The sequence below is a fragment of the Castanea sativa genome, chromosome 10, assembly GCF_040712315.1.
Source record: "Castanea sativa cultivar Marrone di Chiusa Pesio chromosome 10, ASM4071231v1".
NCBI lineage: Eukaryota > Viridiplantae > Streptophyta > Magnoliopsida > Fagales > Fagaceae > Castanea > Castanea sativa.
The window spans coordinates 11,730,876-11,750,682 of NC_134022.1; the positions used below are offsets into that span (position 1 = coordinate 11,730,876).

Here is a 19,807-nt window from a genome sequence, read left to right on the forward strand (position 1 = left end):
CACAAGCACTATGCACAGAAGCACTTAACAACTAACCAATAAATTTCAAAATTTCAAATAATCTCTTTAATTATTTACCAAAAAATAAAATATCTGTAATTTTTTAAAAGAAACTACATCACATGGGCCATGGAAGAAACTATTATATATCAAACAGTACAAGAGAGTATTAGCATCAATAGGTGTAAAGGTTTCCTTCTATTTTACCATAAAAACCTACATTTTTTATTTTACACAATTAATTTTGCAAAAACACCCACACCATATTATCTAGAATACACCCTTTTTTTTTTAAATAATAGTTTCTCACATTTTTATTATTATTTCCCTTACCCATACACAGCCCTACTACACACCACACACCACTTATCTGAACACTCTCTCTCTTTCTTTTTCTCCTTATTCTTTCCACTTTCTTCTTTCTTCTTCTTTTTCTTTTGCTATTCTTTCTTTCTTCTTCTTCTTTTTCATTTCTAAAAAAAAAAAAAAAAATTTCCCTTTCTCCCCCTCTATTTCTCTATCAAATTGGTGCTCTCTTCAATTCTAAAAAAAAAATAAATAAATAAATCTCTCTACCAAGCCTCCATTGCTCAAAATGCTCACACTCTCTCTCTCATGGCAGCGGCAAGCTTGGGTTCTAGGTTGATTTGTATTTTGTCAAATGGGTTTTCTATTGTGTTTTATTTTGAGTTGATTTTAAGTTGGGTTTGTGATGATTTTCATTAATTTTGGGTTATTTGTGTTTGGATTAAAGTGATGTTGTAATGGGTTGGTTGTTGTTGTGGTGGTGGAGGTTGGTTAGTTGTGACGGTGGATGGATGTTGATGGTTGACTTCTTCTTCTTCTTCTTGGCCTTGAAGAGTGGGTGAGAGAGAGTCTAACAAGGCAAGGGAGAGGAGAGAGAAAGTAAAATAAAATAATCATATAGAAAGCTACAGTAACCGTGATGCACGATTACCGTAGCAATTTTGCATATAAATAGTGTTGTAGCAATTTTGCATATAAACAGTGTTTTAGACAGATTGGTGTGAGTAGTTTTTGAGCAAAAATGTGTAAAATTTACATTTTTTTCTATTTTACATTAACTAGTGCGAGTGCTCTAACAAGACTCAATACTCACAACTATTATCTATTAAAAAATTATTACTTATAGTCAAGGTTGTCAAAATTGGAATCCTACATAGAATCGTAAGAGGTAGGTGGGATCATAGATCGTAGGATCGGATTGTGGATTGTGGATTGTAAGATTTTACATTATTTGATAAAAAAACAAAAAATACACATTAATGTGTCAAATAATCATATAAATTATACATTCATTCATAAAAAACCAAAAATTTGCATCCATTTAATGTAATTGCCATACATTACTACATTCATTTGTAAGCATCATTTAAAGAGGCCAAAAACCTTAAAATGTGATACTCTATTGGGATTTTTTTTGAGTCCAATTAATACTCTATCTCTCTATATTAGAATAGCAAAACTTGGTCTATTGGGATGTTATTTTTTAATTTGGGTCCAACTGAGCCTTCTTAAGTTAAAGAAAATTATAAGAAAGTAGGATTGTTTGAAATCGTCAGAATTTACCGATCCTGAATGATTGCAAAAATCCTTAAAAGATCGGGATCATTTTGGATAGTTGGGATCGTAAAATCGTAAGATCGGGATTTTGACAATCATGCATGTAGCTATATTAAAAAGAGAAAGAGAAAGGTGGAGTCAGAAGCTCTCTTTCTCAATTTCTCTGTGCTATATATTTTCAGAGAGTGTGGAGCTCTCTCAATCTCATCTCTGCATCTTTTTCTATTTTCACAACTCATATCATCAAATCAACCAAGCACTAGTCTCTAGAGATTCATATACGAGAAGGATAAAATAGTATTGATGGGACTGATGAAATCAACTACCGACGAGACTAAAGCATTTGATGGGATTGACGAAATCAACTACCAACGAGTTTAGTAGGACAGACAAGACCACTCTTTGAGACGAGCCTAAGCAAGTATCCACGTCACTGACGAGGATATCAAAATCATTCAATGTCACCAATAATACCCCGGACGGTTACAGAAACAGCTAGACAAACCGTTGAAGGCATATTAAAACCCCATTACTCAGCAAGAAGCGTTACCAAAAAAGGCATTAACATCACAATATCAACTTCAACAGCTAGAATCCAAAGCAACATATATAAAGTCTTTACATTGCTAACAGGAGGTACAGACACATTTTTACAAGAGATACCTAATCAATCTTATTTTTTATTATTAAAAACTCTCTTATACTGACTTTGGCATCGGAGATATTGTGGCAGGCACCACACCGGTAACCTTTTCAAAGAATAGCTTCTTCCATCGACGACACAAGTAAACATCTAGTTCCATCTGGACGACCTCACTACAATTGACGAACCTGTGTTTCATCAAGTATCATCCAAAAAAAGATAGATTAGATATAAATACCAAATTTGGGTGGTGATGTGGTGGACTGGTGGTGGAAGTGTGGTGCTAGTTTGATCTGCTACTCTACTTCTGCTCTAGTTTGGTTTGCTGCCGCGCGTTGCCCAACCCCTCCCACTCCTAGGATTTAGTATTTAGTAAGTTAGGTTTTCTTCCCCCCTCCCCTTTTATTATTTGTCTCTTGCTGCGTGTTGTGAGATTTGTGTGAGTGTTCTGCTGCTTCAAGGATAGTTAGAGTTGGCTTAGGGTTTTTTTTTTTTTTTTTGGTCTTGTGTGTATTTGTTTTTTGGGGTGTTATTTGAGCTAGGGCTAACACACACATATTAGATTTTAAAAATATCAATAATATTGTTGAGTGAGTTAAGTACAATTTTATTGAAACAAATTGCTAAAAGTAATTTGTTGCTAAATAAAAATGTGCAGGAATAAAAAAGCTGGATAGATAAATAATTGTGAATGCCCAGAGATAGAAAATAATGACTATAAATAGTTTGTTTGGTTTTTTTTTTTTTTTAAAGGAAATAATGACTAATAGTTTATACATGATTTCCCCATGGGTTAAAAATAAAATGAATGAATATGGACGCAATTATTTATCAAATACAAAAGAATGAATATGGAGGCAATTCTATCCTAGTAAAAGCTACGTGCCTGTCCTGTAATGTAACACTAATCTCATCACAGATCAAAATCTCCTGTGCATCTCTCCCTAGTTTTCCCTTCATGCCTCAAAGCCCAGGACACGCACCCCAGCCAATCGTATCACGCCACGTAGCAGTCATCGGCGCCGGCGCCGCAGGCATCGTAACTGCTCGAGAGCTCCGCCGCGAGGGCCACAGCGTGGTGGTCTTCGAGCGAGGCGACCAGGTTGGCGGACTCTGGGTCTACACCCCGAATGTCGAATCCGACCCGATTGGACTCGACCCGACTCGGACCACGGTCCACTCCAGCCTCTACCGCTCCCTTCGCACCAACCTCCCCCGAGACTCCATGGGCTTCTCGGACTACCCGTTCGTTGCCAAAGACGACCCGGACAGAGACCCGAGGCTGTTCCCGGGTCACCGAGAGGTTATGATGTATCTGCAAGACTTCGCGCGCGAGTTCGGGATTGATGAGTTGGTGAGGTTTGAAACGGAGGTGGTGCGCGTGGGATTCGTGGAGGAAGAGGAGAAATGGAAAATTAAATCAAAACAAAGACACAAAGAAACGGATGAGATATTTGATGCTGTTGTTGTATGTAATGGTCATTACACCCAGCCTCTTGTCTCCCATGTTCCCGGTATTTTTTTTCCTTATTAACTCCGTATTCTAAAATTAATAAATATATCATCGTTTCTACACTTTGATATCATTATGGATTTTGCCTTAAAAACTTAATAATTAAAATTTAATCACATATGATGCGCATGTCTGGTCTCCGAATTATTATTATTATTATTTTATTTTTGTGGCAGGAATAAATAAGTGGCCTGGGCAGCAAATGCATAGTCACAATTATCGTGATCCAAAACCTTTTCAAGATCAAGTATGTGCTACTTTTTGATTTTCCAAATATCTACAAAACATCTAAATCCAATATAAAAAAATGTGAATTGTAGCTTAAGCTTAGCGGTTGACTTTTTTTTTTTTTTTGAAGACTACAGTTGATTTTTAAATCCAAAGCTTAATAAATCTTAAAGAAATTGATTTCCATTTCCATTAGTTCACTTAACGAAACATATTCTCTTATTCTTATATAGGAGAAATGTAAAAATGTGTTGAATAAGTGTAAATAAAGTCTAATAAGGCTAATATGCTTTGAATAACAAATTTGCAAATAATTTTTTTAAGGAAAAAGATTATATTTGGCATGTTATTAAGAAACTGGAAAATCAACAGTTATAACAGAATCAATATCTGATGGAGTAGACTTCATCCAAACTAAAAGAGGAAAATACATTCTCGCTCTCTCAGCTAAGACATGTGCTACAGCATTGCCTTGCCTTAAAGAGCTAGCTAAAAAAATAGTATCTTGAATTAGGTGACTAAAGGATGATCACGGCATGTCACCATTGTGTAGGGCCTTGATACCAATCTTTGAATCTTCTTCACAGTGGAATTGACGTAAACCGATTTCATGGACAAAACTAACAGCACGACTAGCTACTATCATTTCTAGAACCTCAACCGAAAAACCAATCTACATGGTAATAAGAAACTAAAATCTAAATCTTATTAGACCAATCATGTATATTTTGCAATGAGTTGGGATTTGAGAACATGTATATATAATATATGTGAACAATATTATGTAATTAGGATCTACAACTTACTGCTCATTATATTATTTTTCGATTTCAATTCTTTTCCCGCACAAGTGATTAGCTTAGCTTAGCTTAGCCTTTCCTGCTTCCAATAGGTTGTAGTTTTGATTGGGAATTCATCAAGTGCATTCGATATTTCTCGGGAATTAGCTGGAGTTGCCAAAGAAGTCCACATTGCAGCTAGAACGGTCAAATATGAAACATTTGGAAAACAACCTGCCTATGATAATTTGTGGCTTCATCCTATGGTAAGTTACCAATTTTGAGATTGCCTATCAGGATATGTCAATCAAGTAATCCTTCTTTTTCTTTTTCTGGTTCTATTTAGAAAATCTTCAATTCGTTTGATGAAATGTCTAGCATATATAAACAAAATACATAATAAAGTGTATGTTAGAAAAGTTTCAGTTCACTTTTAAAAAAGATTATATTTTATGACATCCCAAAATAAATTAGAAGATTATAAGGGACTAAGGCCTTGTTTGGTTTGTGATTGGTGTGTATTCATTTTCTATACTCATTTTCTCTACTCAAATCTTATACTATTTTTTGTTTTCAACTAATTTTTTTGTTTGGCATCATTTTTCAGCTTGTCTTCCCTAACTTTTTTTTTTTTTGGACAATCCCAACGGATACAAACGCAAATGAAGCTCCTCCTGCTAGAAAACCACTTCCCTCCTACAAACTAGCCTAAATTAGAGTGCCTGAAAACAAACACCACACAACCTTGAATCCCCCATCAGATTTCAACAAACTCACCCCCCCTAAACAAATTTAAGCAAACTCACCCCCTTAACACCTCAAACCCAGATATGCCTTAAAGCAAACAACCACTAAAACAAAGCAACCCACAAGGCACAAACAAACCCCAAAGCAAACACCACACCATCGTCGATCGACCACCACCACTAATAGTGAGCATTGACTGTGGGTAACAATCATCGATTAACCACAACTGCCACTAATTGAGAGAGAGAGAGAGAGAGAAAACAGAAAACTAAAAGCCAACCCAGATTACCATTGGAAAACTTAGATTTCAAATTTTTGCCCAAGAGAGAGAGAGAGAGAGAGAGACGTATCGAGTTGATTTGAGCGAGTGGTGGTGAGGGTGTTGTTAGTGGCTTTGCCATGAGGCACATAGCTTTGGGACACCAATCTTCCACTCGCCGATTTGCTAGAAAGAGAGAGAGGGGAAATTATTGTGTACTCCCGGAGTACCATAAATACGCACTCCCTCCTCTGACCTCTCACATGAATGGTGGGTCCCACTAATTAAATTTATGGTGGGACCAACTATTTATGTGAGAGGAGGGAGTACGTATTTATGGTATTTCGGGAGTACCTAATAATTTTTTGAGAGAGAGAGAGTTTTTAATAGATAATTAATTGCTAGTGGGGCCCATAAAGTTGGCTTTTTTTTACAAAAATCCCATGTATTCATTTTCACTGAAAATGAAATCGCCAAAATGTTGTTTTCATTCTCTGTATTCAAACTCAAATTTTTTGGATTTCAAAAATGCAAATGGAGTACAAATTTGCAAACCAAACCAAATTCTTGCGGTGGATCTCACAAAAAATTGAAAATGAATACAGAAAACACCACTTTTTTTGTTCAAACCAAACATGCCCTAAGACTCTAAGAGTAAGGAAACAGTGATTATAGGAAAGGCTAATTGAAAGTACTAACCTTAACTCAAATGATGCAGATAAAAAATGTATGTGAAGATGGTTCTGTACATTTTCAAGATGGGAGCTTTGTCATTGCCAACATCATTATACACTGCACAGGGTATGCTGCATATATACTCCGATAATTTGGCTTTAGCTTTGATTTAGGTCCAAAACTAAATTAAAAATGAAACAGCGAATGGTAACTAAAACTAGTTTAACTTTCTTAAGGTATAAGTATCACTTTCCTTTTCTTGAAACCAATGGCTTTGTGATTGTGGATGACAACCGTGTGGGGCCACTATACAAGCATATATTTCCACCAGCCTTGGCTCCATGGCTTTCCTTTGTTGGAATACCTTTTCAGGTTTCTCCCTACTTAATAATATATAGTGTAACCTAATTTATGGTTGGATCTTTAATCTAATTTTAATATAATTTTAGAAATATTTTTGTATTTGGTTGGTACTAGGTCATTACTTTCCCCATGTTTGAATTACAAAGCAAGTGGATAGCTGGTGTTTTGTCTAATCGTATCACACTTCCATCACAAGAGGAGATGATGGAAGATGTTAAAGCCTTCTATTCATCACTTGAAGCTTCTGGCACTCCGAAGCGAGCCACTCATGCTTTGGATGATAAGCAGGTAATTTTGGTCAATTCAAGAGCCTACATCATGAAAGATTTTCATTTTCACTTATTTAATTTTCGTGTCCACATTAGGTATGGTGGCTAATGACCTATTTTCAATATAGATGTTGCTAATTATTCCAAATTGGCACAGTAAAACACCATAAAGGTACCTCAATACTGATTTGAACCAGATAGTAAAGGCCAACTAAGTTAGAAAAGATCTCTTTTTTGGCTAGTAAAGGCAATTAGATTTTTCTAGCTGCGATTTCTTACTTCTTAGTATAAATTTGTTCATGTTGAGAAACTATTATGGATGTTGTTTTGTAGGTAAAGTACAATAATTGGCTTGCGGGTCAATGTGGATGTCCTGCATATGAAGATTGGAGAATGGAAATGTATTATGCCACTGTCAAGGGCAGACTAGCTCATCTTGAATCTTACCGCGATGAATGGGAAACTCAGCACTTGGTTTTGCAAGCTTATGAGGATTTCATTTAAGCCCGCCTCAAATCAAGTTAGTGACGGATGTGTCTTTCCTTTATCAAGTTTCGCGACTCACCATTTTCCATTGTATCTCACATGCCAAAATCCTAGTCACCCTTCTATTGTGCATAGGCTTCTATTTTTCTTGGATTAGGGGCTCTTTGGTAGTGGTGTTCAAGTAATATTGTTTAAAATGATGTTAAAACTATAATTTAAAAAGTGTTATTAAAACTCGTATTTAAGAAATGTGTTTAGTATCATGTTTCAAATAATATATTTTAAAACATGGAAAAATATAATGGTGTATTTGGCATGTGTATGTATATGTGTTCTTTTTTAAGTGAGGAAAAGAATACTATTTTATTTAAAGATGAAGAAAAAGAATACACAACTGGTTCAGATAATTCTCTTTTCGAGTAAACTACGTATTTAGTCCCTATCCTATACACCATATTTCAATTTGATCCCCAACCTTTCAATTGTGTCAATTTAGTCCCTAACCTTTTAGTACTGTGTCAATTTAGTCCTTATAGTTATCTTTTGGATGAAAATTGATGACGTGTCTAATGGCCAAATTAAAAAATTAGTTTCCGTTGATATGACAATAAACTAAAATTTTATTTTGGCCGTTTGTCATGTAAGCAATTTTCATCTAATATATAATGGCAAGGACTAAATTGACATAACATTAAAAGGTTAGGGACCAAATTGACACAATTAAAATATTAAGGACCAAATTGAAATATGGTGTAAAGGTTAGGGACTAAATATGTAGTTTACCATTCTCTTTTCTTATTGAGGCCATTGGCGGAGCCAGAGGGGGGGGGCTAGGGGGCACCTGCCCCCCCCTGACTCCTCCCATAATTTTCTAACATTAGTAGTCTAAAGCAATTACAAACTGTCATGGAGGAAAAAAAGAAAAAAAGAAAAAAAAAAAAAGGATTTCAACCAAGTTGAAAGTGACTCTGACAGAGGAAAAAAGTTCTCGAACACCAAACCATGCTTTTGTCTTGTCATTCGAGAAACTTGCACCTATTTCACTATTTTATATTATTATTTTTATTATTTATGATACTTTTCAAAGCATTTTATTTTTGAATAATGGTAGAGATATTCCAAATTTTACTACTTATATCTTACAAATTAGCATGTCACCAATTACAAAAAATAATTTCAAACATTTATTCATTATATTTTTTAAGTAACACTAATCACATTTTTACTCCATCAATTTGTAAAGTTTTTAGTAGCTATGAATTGGTTATTTTTGTTTATTTATTTTAATAATATGAATACAAATTTTTATTTCTTTTGTTATTATTGTTGAATAATATTTTTTAGATTAATTTCACTTTTAATATCTTTTTTTAATTATACCCCTTTAGACTAAAATCCTAACTCCACCACCAATTGAGGCATCCATGTTTTGATTTATTGCTGTCAGAAAATTCTTGGTCCTGATTGCCTGGTAAGGTTCCTGCAACTTGGCAGACTACATCAGTTCTAGAAAATTGATCATAGGTAGAAATTAAAGATTTGAAATTCCCTTTTCAATTCTAGCTTGCGTAGTCTTTATACTGCTGAAATAATTCTCCACATTGCAGTGGGACTTGCATGAAGCAGGGGACATGTTGCCACATCCATCTTGAACTGTAACCTATGAGTTCATTTTCGGATTCGGGTGCGGATGTAAGACTTGGCAATTTTGAAAAAGTAGAATGCGGGTGCATGTTAAAGATTTGAAATTAAAGATTTGAAATTGGCAGACTACATTAGTTCTAGAAAATTGATCGTAGGTAGAAATTAAAGATTTGAAATTCCCTTTTCAATTCTAGATTGCGTAGTCTTTATACTGCTGAAATAATTCTCCACATTGCGGTGGGACTTGCATGAAGCAAGGGACATGTTGCCACATCCATCTTGAACTATAACCTATGAGTTCATTTTCGGATTCGGGTGCTGATGTAAGACTTGGCAATTTTGAGAAAGTAGAATGCGAGTGTAGCGATTAAAAAATTATTAAAAATATTTTTATTTATATTTTCTATGTATTGCTAAGCATACTTTTTTCACATTATATAAACATATGCCAAATTTAAGAGTTATAATAGATAATAATTAATAAAATAATTTGACAAATATATAATAATTAAATAAAAAATTAAACTCAAGTCACAACTCACAACATTATAGGCAGTTTATATAAAAAAAAAAATTTTGAAAATCAAATCACAATGAGTAATAGAGCATATGGGAGTAATATGGTGTTAGAAATATACGTGTGTGTGTGTGGTATGTGTTTGTTTCTTTTTTTTAAAGCTGACAATGGTACTGTTTTGAATTGATTACACATCAGAGGAGAAGACAAAACACACAACGGTACTGCCTCTCACACCACACAACACCCTCCCCTGTTTCTCTCGCCTCTGTTCCAAATCTCTTCCTCACTTTTTGCTTCTCTCTTTGCAAAACTAAACCAAAATCTTCGATACCCATTTGCATATTCAGTTCTAAGAGTGAATCCAATCTTCTTTTCCCTAAATTCACTGGGAACTGAGGCACCAACGCAAGCGGTGCGTTTTGCACCTTTTTTTTTTTTTTTTTTTTAACTTGAATTTCGGCGGTTTCGACCGATATGACCCGATTCGACGCGAATTGGCCTGATGCCGAGTCAGCGTGATCGGCGCGTATCGGAAACGAAAAAAAAAAAAAGCGACACGGCACCAACACGCGGGCCGCGTCGGACGCCAATGCGGCTCCTCTGTTGCCGCGTCGGTGCTTCCCAGACTGTAACTTGACTTTGATCAGAACCTGAAAGTATAAAGTTTATTTGTCCATGAGCTAGACATGTATAATTTGAGTCACCTAAAATATCATCTGAAAGGACAAACACATAAAGGCTGAATTCTAATGACTCAACATATGAACAAAATTGCACAAGGCTACATGTTCAGGAGTACGACTTCACATCTATCCCACTAAAACCACAATCATATAGCTAAATCAACAGTACCTTTCTTGAAAGAGTTCTTCTCTCGCCAGCACTCGCTATCATCTAGGAGAGGGCGACTGTCCGCAATCTCATATGGTAAATCTTTCTTCACAGAGCTTGAGATGACCAGATAAGAAAGTACAGAATCTGACTCATGCTTGCCTCCAAAGTTATTTGTCAAAGCAGCAAAGCTTAAGGAAGGTGCATTTTTTACGTCCTCATTTGATATCCCCTGATAACTAGCTAGACACTTCTAAATCAATAATATCGGGGGTGGAGGAATGAGAATTTTTACTTAGCCAAATTCTCATAGCACTCCTCTTTCTCCAATTGTCCTCGCCAGTACTCAGAGAAAGCTTCAACTCTGGATCTGAGACGTTACCACCGCACACAAATCTTAACATTCAATATTTGAGATTGTAAGCATTCATTTTCTTTGAAAGATCCTTACCAACATGGCTAATGTTCTGGTCAGCAGAGAGTTGAAGATCTAAAGGCTTCTGCAGTTCTGCCAAAGCAGTACATACCCCGGTGCCCTTCTAAGAGCACGTGGCTTCAGGGAATTTCGGAGTTTTGTAATTACTTCCTTCCGAATTATTCTGTCAAACTTTGCTTTACTCAATAAAAAACCACTTGCCTAAATTTAAATCCCCCTTACCAAGGTAAAAAATGGAAAAAAAAAAAAAAAAAAAAAATCTACTTAATTAAATCAAATAATATAATTTCAACTATAATTGTTATTATGCTCTAAAATATTTTGTCTTGAAACGCTTTTCTATCATCTGGGAATTGGAATTCAGAAATCAAGGGAGAAAAACCAATACACACTTTGAGTAAAGTATATGAGAAATTAAAATTACTTCGTCTCGTCTAATCATTTCATAAGTAAACCTTCTTCACAATTAAAGCGAAAAGAAGAAATTGTTTCAATGCCCTCACTACCTTATTGGGAACATGCTTAAGGAATGCCTAGTGAACAACTGGTTGCAGAGCAAAAATCTGAAAGACAAGTAAACTATTAAAACTAAGGAAAAGTAAGTAGCAAAAATTTCATGATGAATAAGCCACAAGAATATCAAACCGTTCAAACCCAAAGTCTCTTATCTAGACAATGGCAGAAGCATTTATGAAGAAGTTGTAATTGAGCTCCAAGTTTAAAGAACAAAGGGTAAGGGTAAAGAAATCAATATAACTATGGTACTAAAAAAAAATAAAAATAAAAAACCTCTGTTATGATTAAGACAATGGTTCAATCTATCCCTATTTATTCTATGAGTGTTTTTAAGCTACCGGTTGGTCTTTGTAAAGATATTGAGGCAATGATCCAAAAGTTTTGGTGGAGTAATGGTGATTCAAAGACAATTCATTGGGTTAGTTGGAGTTCTCTCTGTTCTTCTAAATCTATTGGGGTATGGGTTTTAGAAATTTCCAAAAGTTTAATAATGCTATGTTGGCTAAATAGGTGTGGCGTTTTATTCATCACAAAGACACTTTACTTTATAGTGTTTAGTGCCAAGTATTTTCCTAATGGTTGCATTTTTGAGGTTCCTGTTCATCCAAAGTGCTCTTATGCGTTGCGGAGTATCTTGCAGGCTCGTGAAGTCATCCATAAAGGTGCAATTTGGAGGGTTGGGAATGATGAAAGAATTGATGTTTGACATCATCATTGGCTGCCTGATACTGCAAATAGTTGGATTGTATCTTCGAAAATTGGTTCATCTGTTTCTCGAGTCTGTGATCTGTTCTTCCCTAACTTTAGGATTTGGGATCCTGGAAAATTGGCTAGCTATTTTCTCCCTTGGGAAGCCGAGATGATTGGAAGGATTCATGTGAGTGAGGGTTGGGTTGAAGACATTTTGATATGGCCTTTAACTCCGGAGTGAGTATAGTGTGAAGAGTGCCTATCATATGCTAGTTGAAGCTGAAAACCTCTCTCTGCCGAGTTCTTTGTCACCAAATAATGCGCAGGTGGCGTGGAAGAAAAGTTGGAAGCTTAGAGTTCCAAATAAAATTTGACATTTTTTTGTGGCGTGCTGTGAAAGATTCTCTCCCTACCAAGTTGAATTTGAAAACTCGGCATATTCCTATCAATGACCTTTGTGATGGTTGCGGTGATTACTAGGAATCCCTCATGCATTGCCTTTGGCTTTGTGATCAAGCCCATTCAGTTTGGCTATCTAACCCGGGGTTTTGTTCTTGGTTCAAAAGGATTACAGGTCATTCTTTGAGCTCTTGGAGGTTTTGTTTAGCAAAGGGTCTGGTTTTAGGTGTGCCCTGTTTGCTACGGTAGCGTGGTGCTTGTGGCAAAGGTGGAACAAACTAAGGGTGCAACAGCAAACCTGGCAGCTGCACGAGATTGGGGACAGAGCCAAGGCGCTTGTTCTGGAATTTTGGGATGCTAATAAAAGGGAGCAGCAGCTGCCTGCCCTTCGTTCTCTTGTCCACTGGTCCCCTCCACCTGAAGCTAGCTATAAAGCTAATTTTGACGCTGCCATTTTTGACAGAACGAGCTCTGTTGGGATAGGTGTGGTGTTTAGGGATCATTCAGGTAGCATTATTGCTGCCTTAAGTCAGAGGATTGAGTCCTTTCATTCGGTTGAGTTGGCTGAAGCTTTGGCTGCAAGGCGAGCTGTGATGCTGGCTAGGGAGCTTAGTTTGTTTGATGTCATTTTTGAAGGTGACTGTCTCTGAGTGGTTCAAGCTCTAAGGTGTTCTGGTCAATGTAATACGTTGTTTGGGCACATTATTGAGGAGTCTAAAGGGCTTGGTTGTTCCTAACGACACTGTCAATTTCAGCATGTTCGTCAAGAAGGGAATAAGTTGGCTCATGGTTTAACTACTATTGTATGGATAGAAGAACTACCTTGTGATTTGGAGTTTGTCTTCCAATCTGATTTACCTTCATCTTTTTAATAAAATTTTGCTTACTTTTTTCTATAAAAAAAAAAATCCATATTGAAACAAATAACCCTTTAAAGAAAAAAAAAGGGTAAAGTCAGGTGTTCAAGACTCATGGTGCATTTGTAACTTAGCAATAAAAAAGATTATAAAATTAGTGCATGTTCATAATCACAATAGTAATGTTCGTTTCTTATCCTTCTTCTTATTTAATTATTCTCCATATTATTTTTGCATATAATTGTCTATAAAACATAAACCCTTATCAAGAAAAACAACCTACCAATGTAATGGCCAATGACAATGTTTAACTTAGACATGGCAAAACGGGTGGGACGGGTCAGGTCAATTGGGTTGCTGGTCAAAACAGGTCATTTTTAAGCAGGTCGAGTCGGGTCGCGAGTCAGGTTGAGTTGGCCCGTATTTTTCAAACAATTTTTTTTTTTTTGAAATAGATGCAATCTGTCAATTATTTATGAGTTCCTTAACTGTGATTAGATTCTCACTGGTGATACTGTTATCACTTACCAATTACCACTAAATACTTGATATCTAAATTTGGTGCAACACTTGTTCTAGCTTTCTAGAAGCTAACCTTGGTATAATCTTCGATCTATTTAAAGTAAGAAGAGAAACTGAAGGTGGCAAGTAAATAATGACAAACTATAATGGATTACATAACATATTAAGTAAAGAAAAATAATAAGTAAATATTTTATAAGAATTACACCTCAATCTCATTCTACTCAATGTTGGTAGATGTGGCAAAACAGGAAGGTTGGGTCGGGTTCAGGTCAAGTCGGGTCAATCGGGTCATTTGTCAAAACGAGTCATTTTTAAACGAGTTAATCGAGTTGCAGGTCAATCAGATCGAGTCAAAAAATTTTGACCCGTTTTGTCATGTCTAGTTTAATTCATGCCAGCTATGTTCACAAATGATTGCCAACCATGTTTGTACTTTTTCATCAACCAAAGGTCTTGCGGTGGGTCTCAAAAAAATCCCCAATTATTGAGAATCTAATGTAGGTCTAGCTAAAACTCCATAAAACTTCAACAAAAAACAAAAAACAAAAAAAAAGTGGAGTTTATGTCCCAAATGTGGATAGATAATAAATAATGGGCGTGGATGCTCAAAGAAAAACAATAATGACTATAAATTGTTTTTTTTATTTTTAATGAAATAATGACTTTGGACTTTTTGTATTTTTGTTTTTTAATATGTAATTATGAAAAAAAAACCTTTGATAAGATAATACTTGTTTTTCAAATCAAATAGATAAAAGTCGAAGACAAATGATTTCCCCAGAATGAAGATGGCAATAATCTCATCACAGATCAAAATCTCGTGTGCATCGCTCGCTGGTTTTCCCTCCATGCTTCGAAGCCCAGGACACGCACCCCAGCCAATCGTATCACGGCACGTAGCAGTCATCGGCGCCGGCGCAGCAGGCCTAGTAACTGCGCGAGAGCTCCGCCGCGAGGGCCACAGCGTGGTGGTCTTCGAGCGAGGCGACCAGGTTGGCGGCACCTGGGTCTACACCCAGAATGTCGAATCCGACCCGATTGGAGTCGAACCGACTCGGACCAGGGTCCACTCCAGCCTCTACGACTCCCTCCGCACCAACATCCCCCGAGAGGCCATGGGCTTCAGGGACTACCCGTTCGTCCCCAAAGACGACCCGGACAGAGACCCGAGACGGTTCCCGGGCCACCGAGAGGTTCTGATGTATCTGCAAGACTTCACGCGAGAGTTCAGGATTGATGAGTTGGTGAGGTTTGAAACGGAGGTAGTGCGCGTGAGATTGGCGGAGGGGGAGGAGAAATGGAAAATAAAATCAAAACAGAGGTCAATGGGTTTGGAATTGGAATTGGAATTGGATGAGATATTTGACGCTGTTGTTGTATGCAATGGCCATTTCACCCAGCCTCGTGTCGCCTATATTCCTGGTATTTTTCCTATCTGCTCCTTTCTTTTTCTTTTTACTTTTTTCTAATTTTGAGTGTGCTTAGACTTTAGAGTAAAAACCTCCCGGTTCCTATTTTAGCAATCAATAAGCTAAAACTCACTCACATCCAAGGTGGGTCTTTACTTATTTATTTATTCCAACTGTGAACAATTGGTTCTCATTTTCATAAGGATGTAACAAAAAAAATTATTTTAATGAGGAAAGCCAGACAAAAAGGTAGAGATGAAAGGGAAAAGAGAGAGAGAGAAATGGAATATTTTATATTATTTGTAGTTTATATTATTTTAATGAGTTATATATTGGGAAAAAAATTGAGATGTTTGTTGAGTTATAAAATGGAATAGTAAAATAAATAAATGTCCTTTTTTATTTTATTTTATTAGTATTTTGTGGCAGGAATAAATGACTGGCCCGGGAAGCAAATGCATAGCCACAATTATCGTGATCCAGAACCTTTTCGAGATCAAGTATGTGCCACATTTTCTTCCCAAAAATGTATGTGCCTCTTTTGAATGTGAATACTAAGTTAAGCTTAGCAGATGATTTAAAAAAAAAAAAAAATTATACCGCAGTTGTAAATTGATTATCATTTGAATTCCATTAGTTCACTTCTTCTACTTTGAGAAATCTTTTTATTAGTTCACTTTTTTTATTAATTGAATTGTTAAAAACATTTTATAAATAAACTAAATCAGCTAGGAATACGACATTCAGCTCAGATGGTAGATCTTCTACCCATGCATCAAGATTTGCGAATAGAACGATTCTTTTAGAAAAGGAATTAGCAAGCTAGTTGTCCTCCCTTTTTACACGTCCAAAACTACACTTATGAAAAGCACGTAACAAAGACCAAATCTCTTCAATTACATGACCGAACATAGTTTTTGAAGGCATCTGGTGGTTGATTGCTGTGATAGCTCTTTAACTATCTTCTTCAAACTCCGCCTAGAAAATGAGAAGTTCTTGAGCAAAACTTACTATCCAGTTAGCTATTAAGGCTTCCACCAATTCTACTGGGCGAGGTTACATGAATTTTTGGCTAAGGGCTACTATTATATTCTCCCAAGAATCTCGAATCATTACACCAATACCAGCTAGGGAGAAATTAGAGAAAATCACTCAATCAAAATTTGCCTTTTACATTCCTTCACTTGGAGAGTTCCACTTGACTTGACACTTTGGCTGGACATCTCTAATTAATCTCCACTGCACATCAAGGAATTCAATGAGGAGTTCCTTTGCTTTCGATGCCACTTCTATAAAGCCCATGTTGGTTGTTTTTCTCTAATCCTATTTTGTCTTTGTCAAAGGCTCCAGGTGATCATAGAAAAATAATGCCACTGTGAGAGGAGGAGCTTGTTCGAACACTGTACAGTCTATGCTAACCAAATCAACAAATGATCTAAACTTCTTCTAAAATAAATTGAGGAAGCTAGTTTCTAACCGCCACACTAATTGAGCCTGGTCACATAACCATAAGCCATGTAAACAATCTATTAAGCGTTCCTCATAATGACTAAACTGAGTTTCCTTAAGGACATTCTGTTTGAACAAGTTTTGCTTGGTCGGGAGAGACTCTTTTGCATCATGCCACATGAAGTGCCTAATATTGTTTGAGACTTTGAATTCTAGTAGTCCACTTAACAAAACATATTCTCTTATATTCTTCTGATATTAGGAGAAATTTAACAATGTGTAGAAACAACTTAGGGTAAATAAAGTCTAATATGCTTTGAATAACGAATCTTACCAGACCAATCATGTATTTTTGCAATGAGTTGGGATTGAGAACAAGCATATATGTAAACAATGTTATGTAATTACGACCTACAAGGCTACAACTAACTGATCATTTTATGATTTTTCGGTTTCAATTCTTTCCCCGCACAAGTGATTAGCTTAGCCTACCTTATCCATTTCCTGCTTTCAACAGGTTGTAGTTTTGATTGGGAATTCAGTTAGTGCATTCGATATTTCTTGGGAATTAGCTGGAGTTGCCAAAGAAGTCCACATTGCAGCTCGAACGGTCATAAATGGAACATTTGGAAAACAGCCTGCCTATGATAATATGTGGCTTCATCCTATGGTAAGTCACCCACAATGCGATTGAGTGGCTATCGGGATATGTCAATCAAGTAATTCATCTTTCTTTTTTTTTTTTGTGCGTGTTCTATTTAGAAAATCTTCAATTTGTTTGATGAAATGTCTAGCATATATAAAAAACAAATACCATATATAAATAAAGAGTATGTTAGGAAAGTTTCTGTTTACTTTTAAAAAGACCATGTTTTAAGACATCCCAAGTTGGATTAGAAGACTATAAGGGACTTATAATAAGGTAATACTGAATCACTGATTACAAGAAAGGCTAATTGAAAATACTAACCTTAATTCAAATGATGCAGATAAAAGATGTATGTGAAGATGGTTCTGTAAATTTTCTAGATGGGAGCATTGTCATTGCTAACATCATTCTACACTGCACAGGGTATGCTGCATATATACTCCAATAATCTGGCTTTGGCGTTGATTTAGGTCCAAAATTGAACCAAAAATGAAATAGTGAATGGTAATTAAAAGTCATTTATTTATTTTTTTCAAGGTATGAGTATCATTTTCCTTTCCTTGAAACCAATGGCATTGTGACTGTGGATGACAATCGTGTTGGGCCACTATACAATCATATATTTCCACCAGCCTTGGCTCCACGGCTCTCCTTTGTTGGATTACTTTGGAAGGTTTATCCCTACCTAAAAATATATAGTGTGACCTTGTTTATGGTTGGAGCTTTTATTTAATCTTGTATAACGGTGGACGTTATGTACTTGTATTTGGTTGTTGCCAGGCCATTCCTTTTCCCATGTTTGAATTACAAAGCAAGTGGATAGGTGGTGTTTTGTCTAATCGATTCAAGCTTCCATCACAAGAGGAGATGATGGAAGATGTTGAAGCCTTCTACTCATCACTTGAAACTTTTGGCACTCCAAAGCGATACACTCATTGTTTGGGTGATAATTTGGTAATTTTGGTCAATTCAGGAGCCTACAACATGACAGATTTTCATTTTTCCTTATTTAATTTTCATGCCAACATTAGGTATGGTGGCTAATGAACTATTTTCCATATAAATGTTGCTAAATTATTCCAAACTGGCATAATAAAACACCATAAGGGTGCCTCAATAGTGCCTAGCAATAGAAAGTATGCAACTGGTAAAACTGACTTGGTTAATAGTAAAAGACCAGCTAAGGTAGAGGTAAGCTATTTTTTGGCTAGTGAAGGCAATTAGACTTCATTCTTCTAGTTCTGATTTCTTACTTAATATTAATTTGGTCATGTTGAGAAAATATTTTGGATGTTGTTGTTCAGGTGGAGTACAATAATTGGCTTGCGAGTCAGTGTGGATGTCCTGCATTTGAAGATTGGAGAATGCAAATGTTTTTGGTCACTATCAAGAGCAAACTAGCTCATCTTGAATCTTACCGCGATGAATGGGAAGCTCAGCACTTGGTTTTGCAAGCTTATGAGGATTTCATTAAGCACACCTCAGAACAAGTTAGCTAGTGATAGATCATAGATGTGTCTTTCCTTAATCAAGTTTCAAGACTCACCATTTTTCATTGTATCTCACATGCCAAAACCCTAGTCACCTTTCTTTTGTTGGCTTCTATTCCTCTTGTTTAGTCATTGTTCTAAGCAGTAATGTACGTTAAGAATAACTAGTAAGTTGCCTGCACGGGTAATGTTGTAATACCTTATGTAAATTATTTTTGGAGAATGTTGTGTATATATTATAGCATATTTGTTATAAAATTTGTTAGTAATGAGTTCATTATAAGAAGCAATAATTATAAACTGCATACATAAATCCATTATAAATATATTGTTCAAGTCAAAAATAAAAAAATAAAAACTTTGGAGTAATATTGTATAATAAAAGATGATAAAAGCATGTTAATTCATTCTATATTAATGATCTTTATTATGTGATGTAATAAAGAGCTTCATTGTGAAATCTTTTTTTTTTTTTTTTTTGTTTCTTCAATGCTTTGTTTTTGCAGCATGTCAATGCTTGTAAATCTTGTTGAGGGTTATATTATTATTATCATCATCTATTTCTTCATCTTTAACATTTGAAGTTTGGTCCATCCTTATTTGTTCAATTTTGAGATTTCATCTCTTTTTCCTTTTGTTGCATCATTTGTTTGAATCACTAATGAATTTATCATTGGAAGATTCTTGACTAGATCTTACAAAATTTGGACTTGTGGATTTGTTGTCACTAAGATTTTGCGTAGGTATCTACATTCATATTAAATTTTAGTGATGTAACATTTTTTTGCAAATGATTTTATATATTTTTTTGTTACTTTATAAGGAATACGTACCCTTATCAAATAT

General features: G+C 35.7%; 2 protein-coding genes across 3 annotated transcripts; both read left to right on the forward strand.

The window, feature by feature from the left end:
- The first annotated feature begins 2,961 nt into the window (after nucleotides 1-2,961).
- Nucleotides 2,962-9,507, forward strand: LOC142612768 (flavin-containing monooxygenase FMO GS-OX-like 4). 2 transcript variants are annotated; one of them, XM_075784921.1, is made up of 8 exons: nucleotides 2,962-3,741; nucleotides 3,917-3,987; nucleotides 4,861-5,013; nucleotides 6,472-6,554; nucleotides 6,665-6,800; nucleotides 6,906-7,079; nucleotides 7,394-7,580; nucleotides 9,154-9,507. In XM_075784921.1, the coding sequence occupies exons 1-7, from the start codon at nucleotides 3,036-3,038 to the stop codon at nucleotides 7,562-7,564; spliced, it is 1,494 nt and encodes a 497-aa protein (XP_075641036.1). In that variant the 5' UTR covers nucleotides 2,962-3,035; the 3' UTR covers nucleotides 7,565-7,580; nucleotides 9,154-9,507. The 2 variants fall into 2 exon arrangements, with proteins under 2 accessions (XP_075641036.1, XP_075641035.1); XM_075784920.1 differs by lacking the exon at nucleotides 9,154-9,507 and having other exon boundaries at nucleotides 7,394-7,795.
- A 5,156-nt stretch (nucleotides 9,508-14,663) lies between these two features.
- Nucleotides 14,664-19,237, forward strand: LOC142611784 (flavin-containing monooxygenase FMO GS-OX-like 4). Its single transcript, XM_075783924.1, has 7 exons — nucleotides 14,664-15,386; nucleotides 15,803-15,873; nucleotides 17,340-17,492; nucleotides 17,812-17,894; nucleotides 18,009-18,144; nucleotides 18,252-18,425; nucleotides 18,776-19,237. Exons 1-7 carry the CDS (start codon nucleotides 14,747-14,749, stop codon nucleotides 18,968-18,970), a joined length of 1,452 nt encoding a protein of 483 aa, XP_075640039.1. The 5' UTR covers nucleotides 14,664-14,746; the 3' UTR covers nucleotides 18,971-19,237.
- The last annotated feature ends 570 nt before the right edge of the window (nucleotides 19,238-19,807 follow it).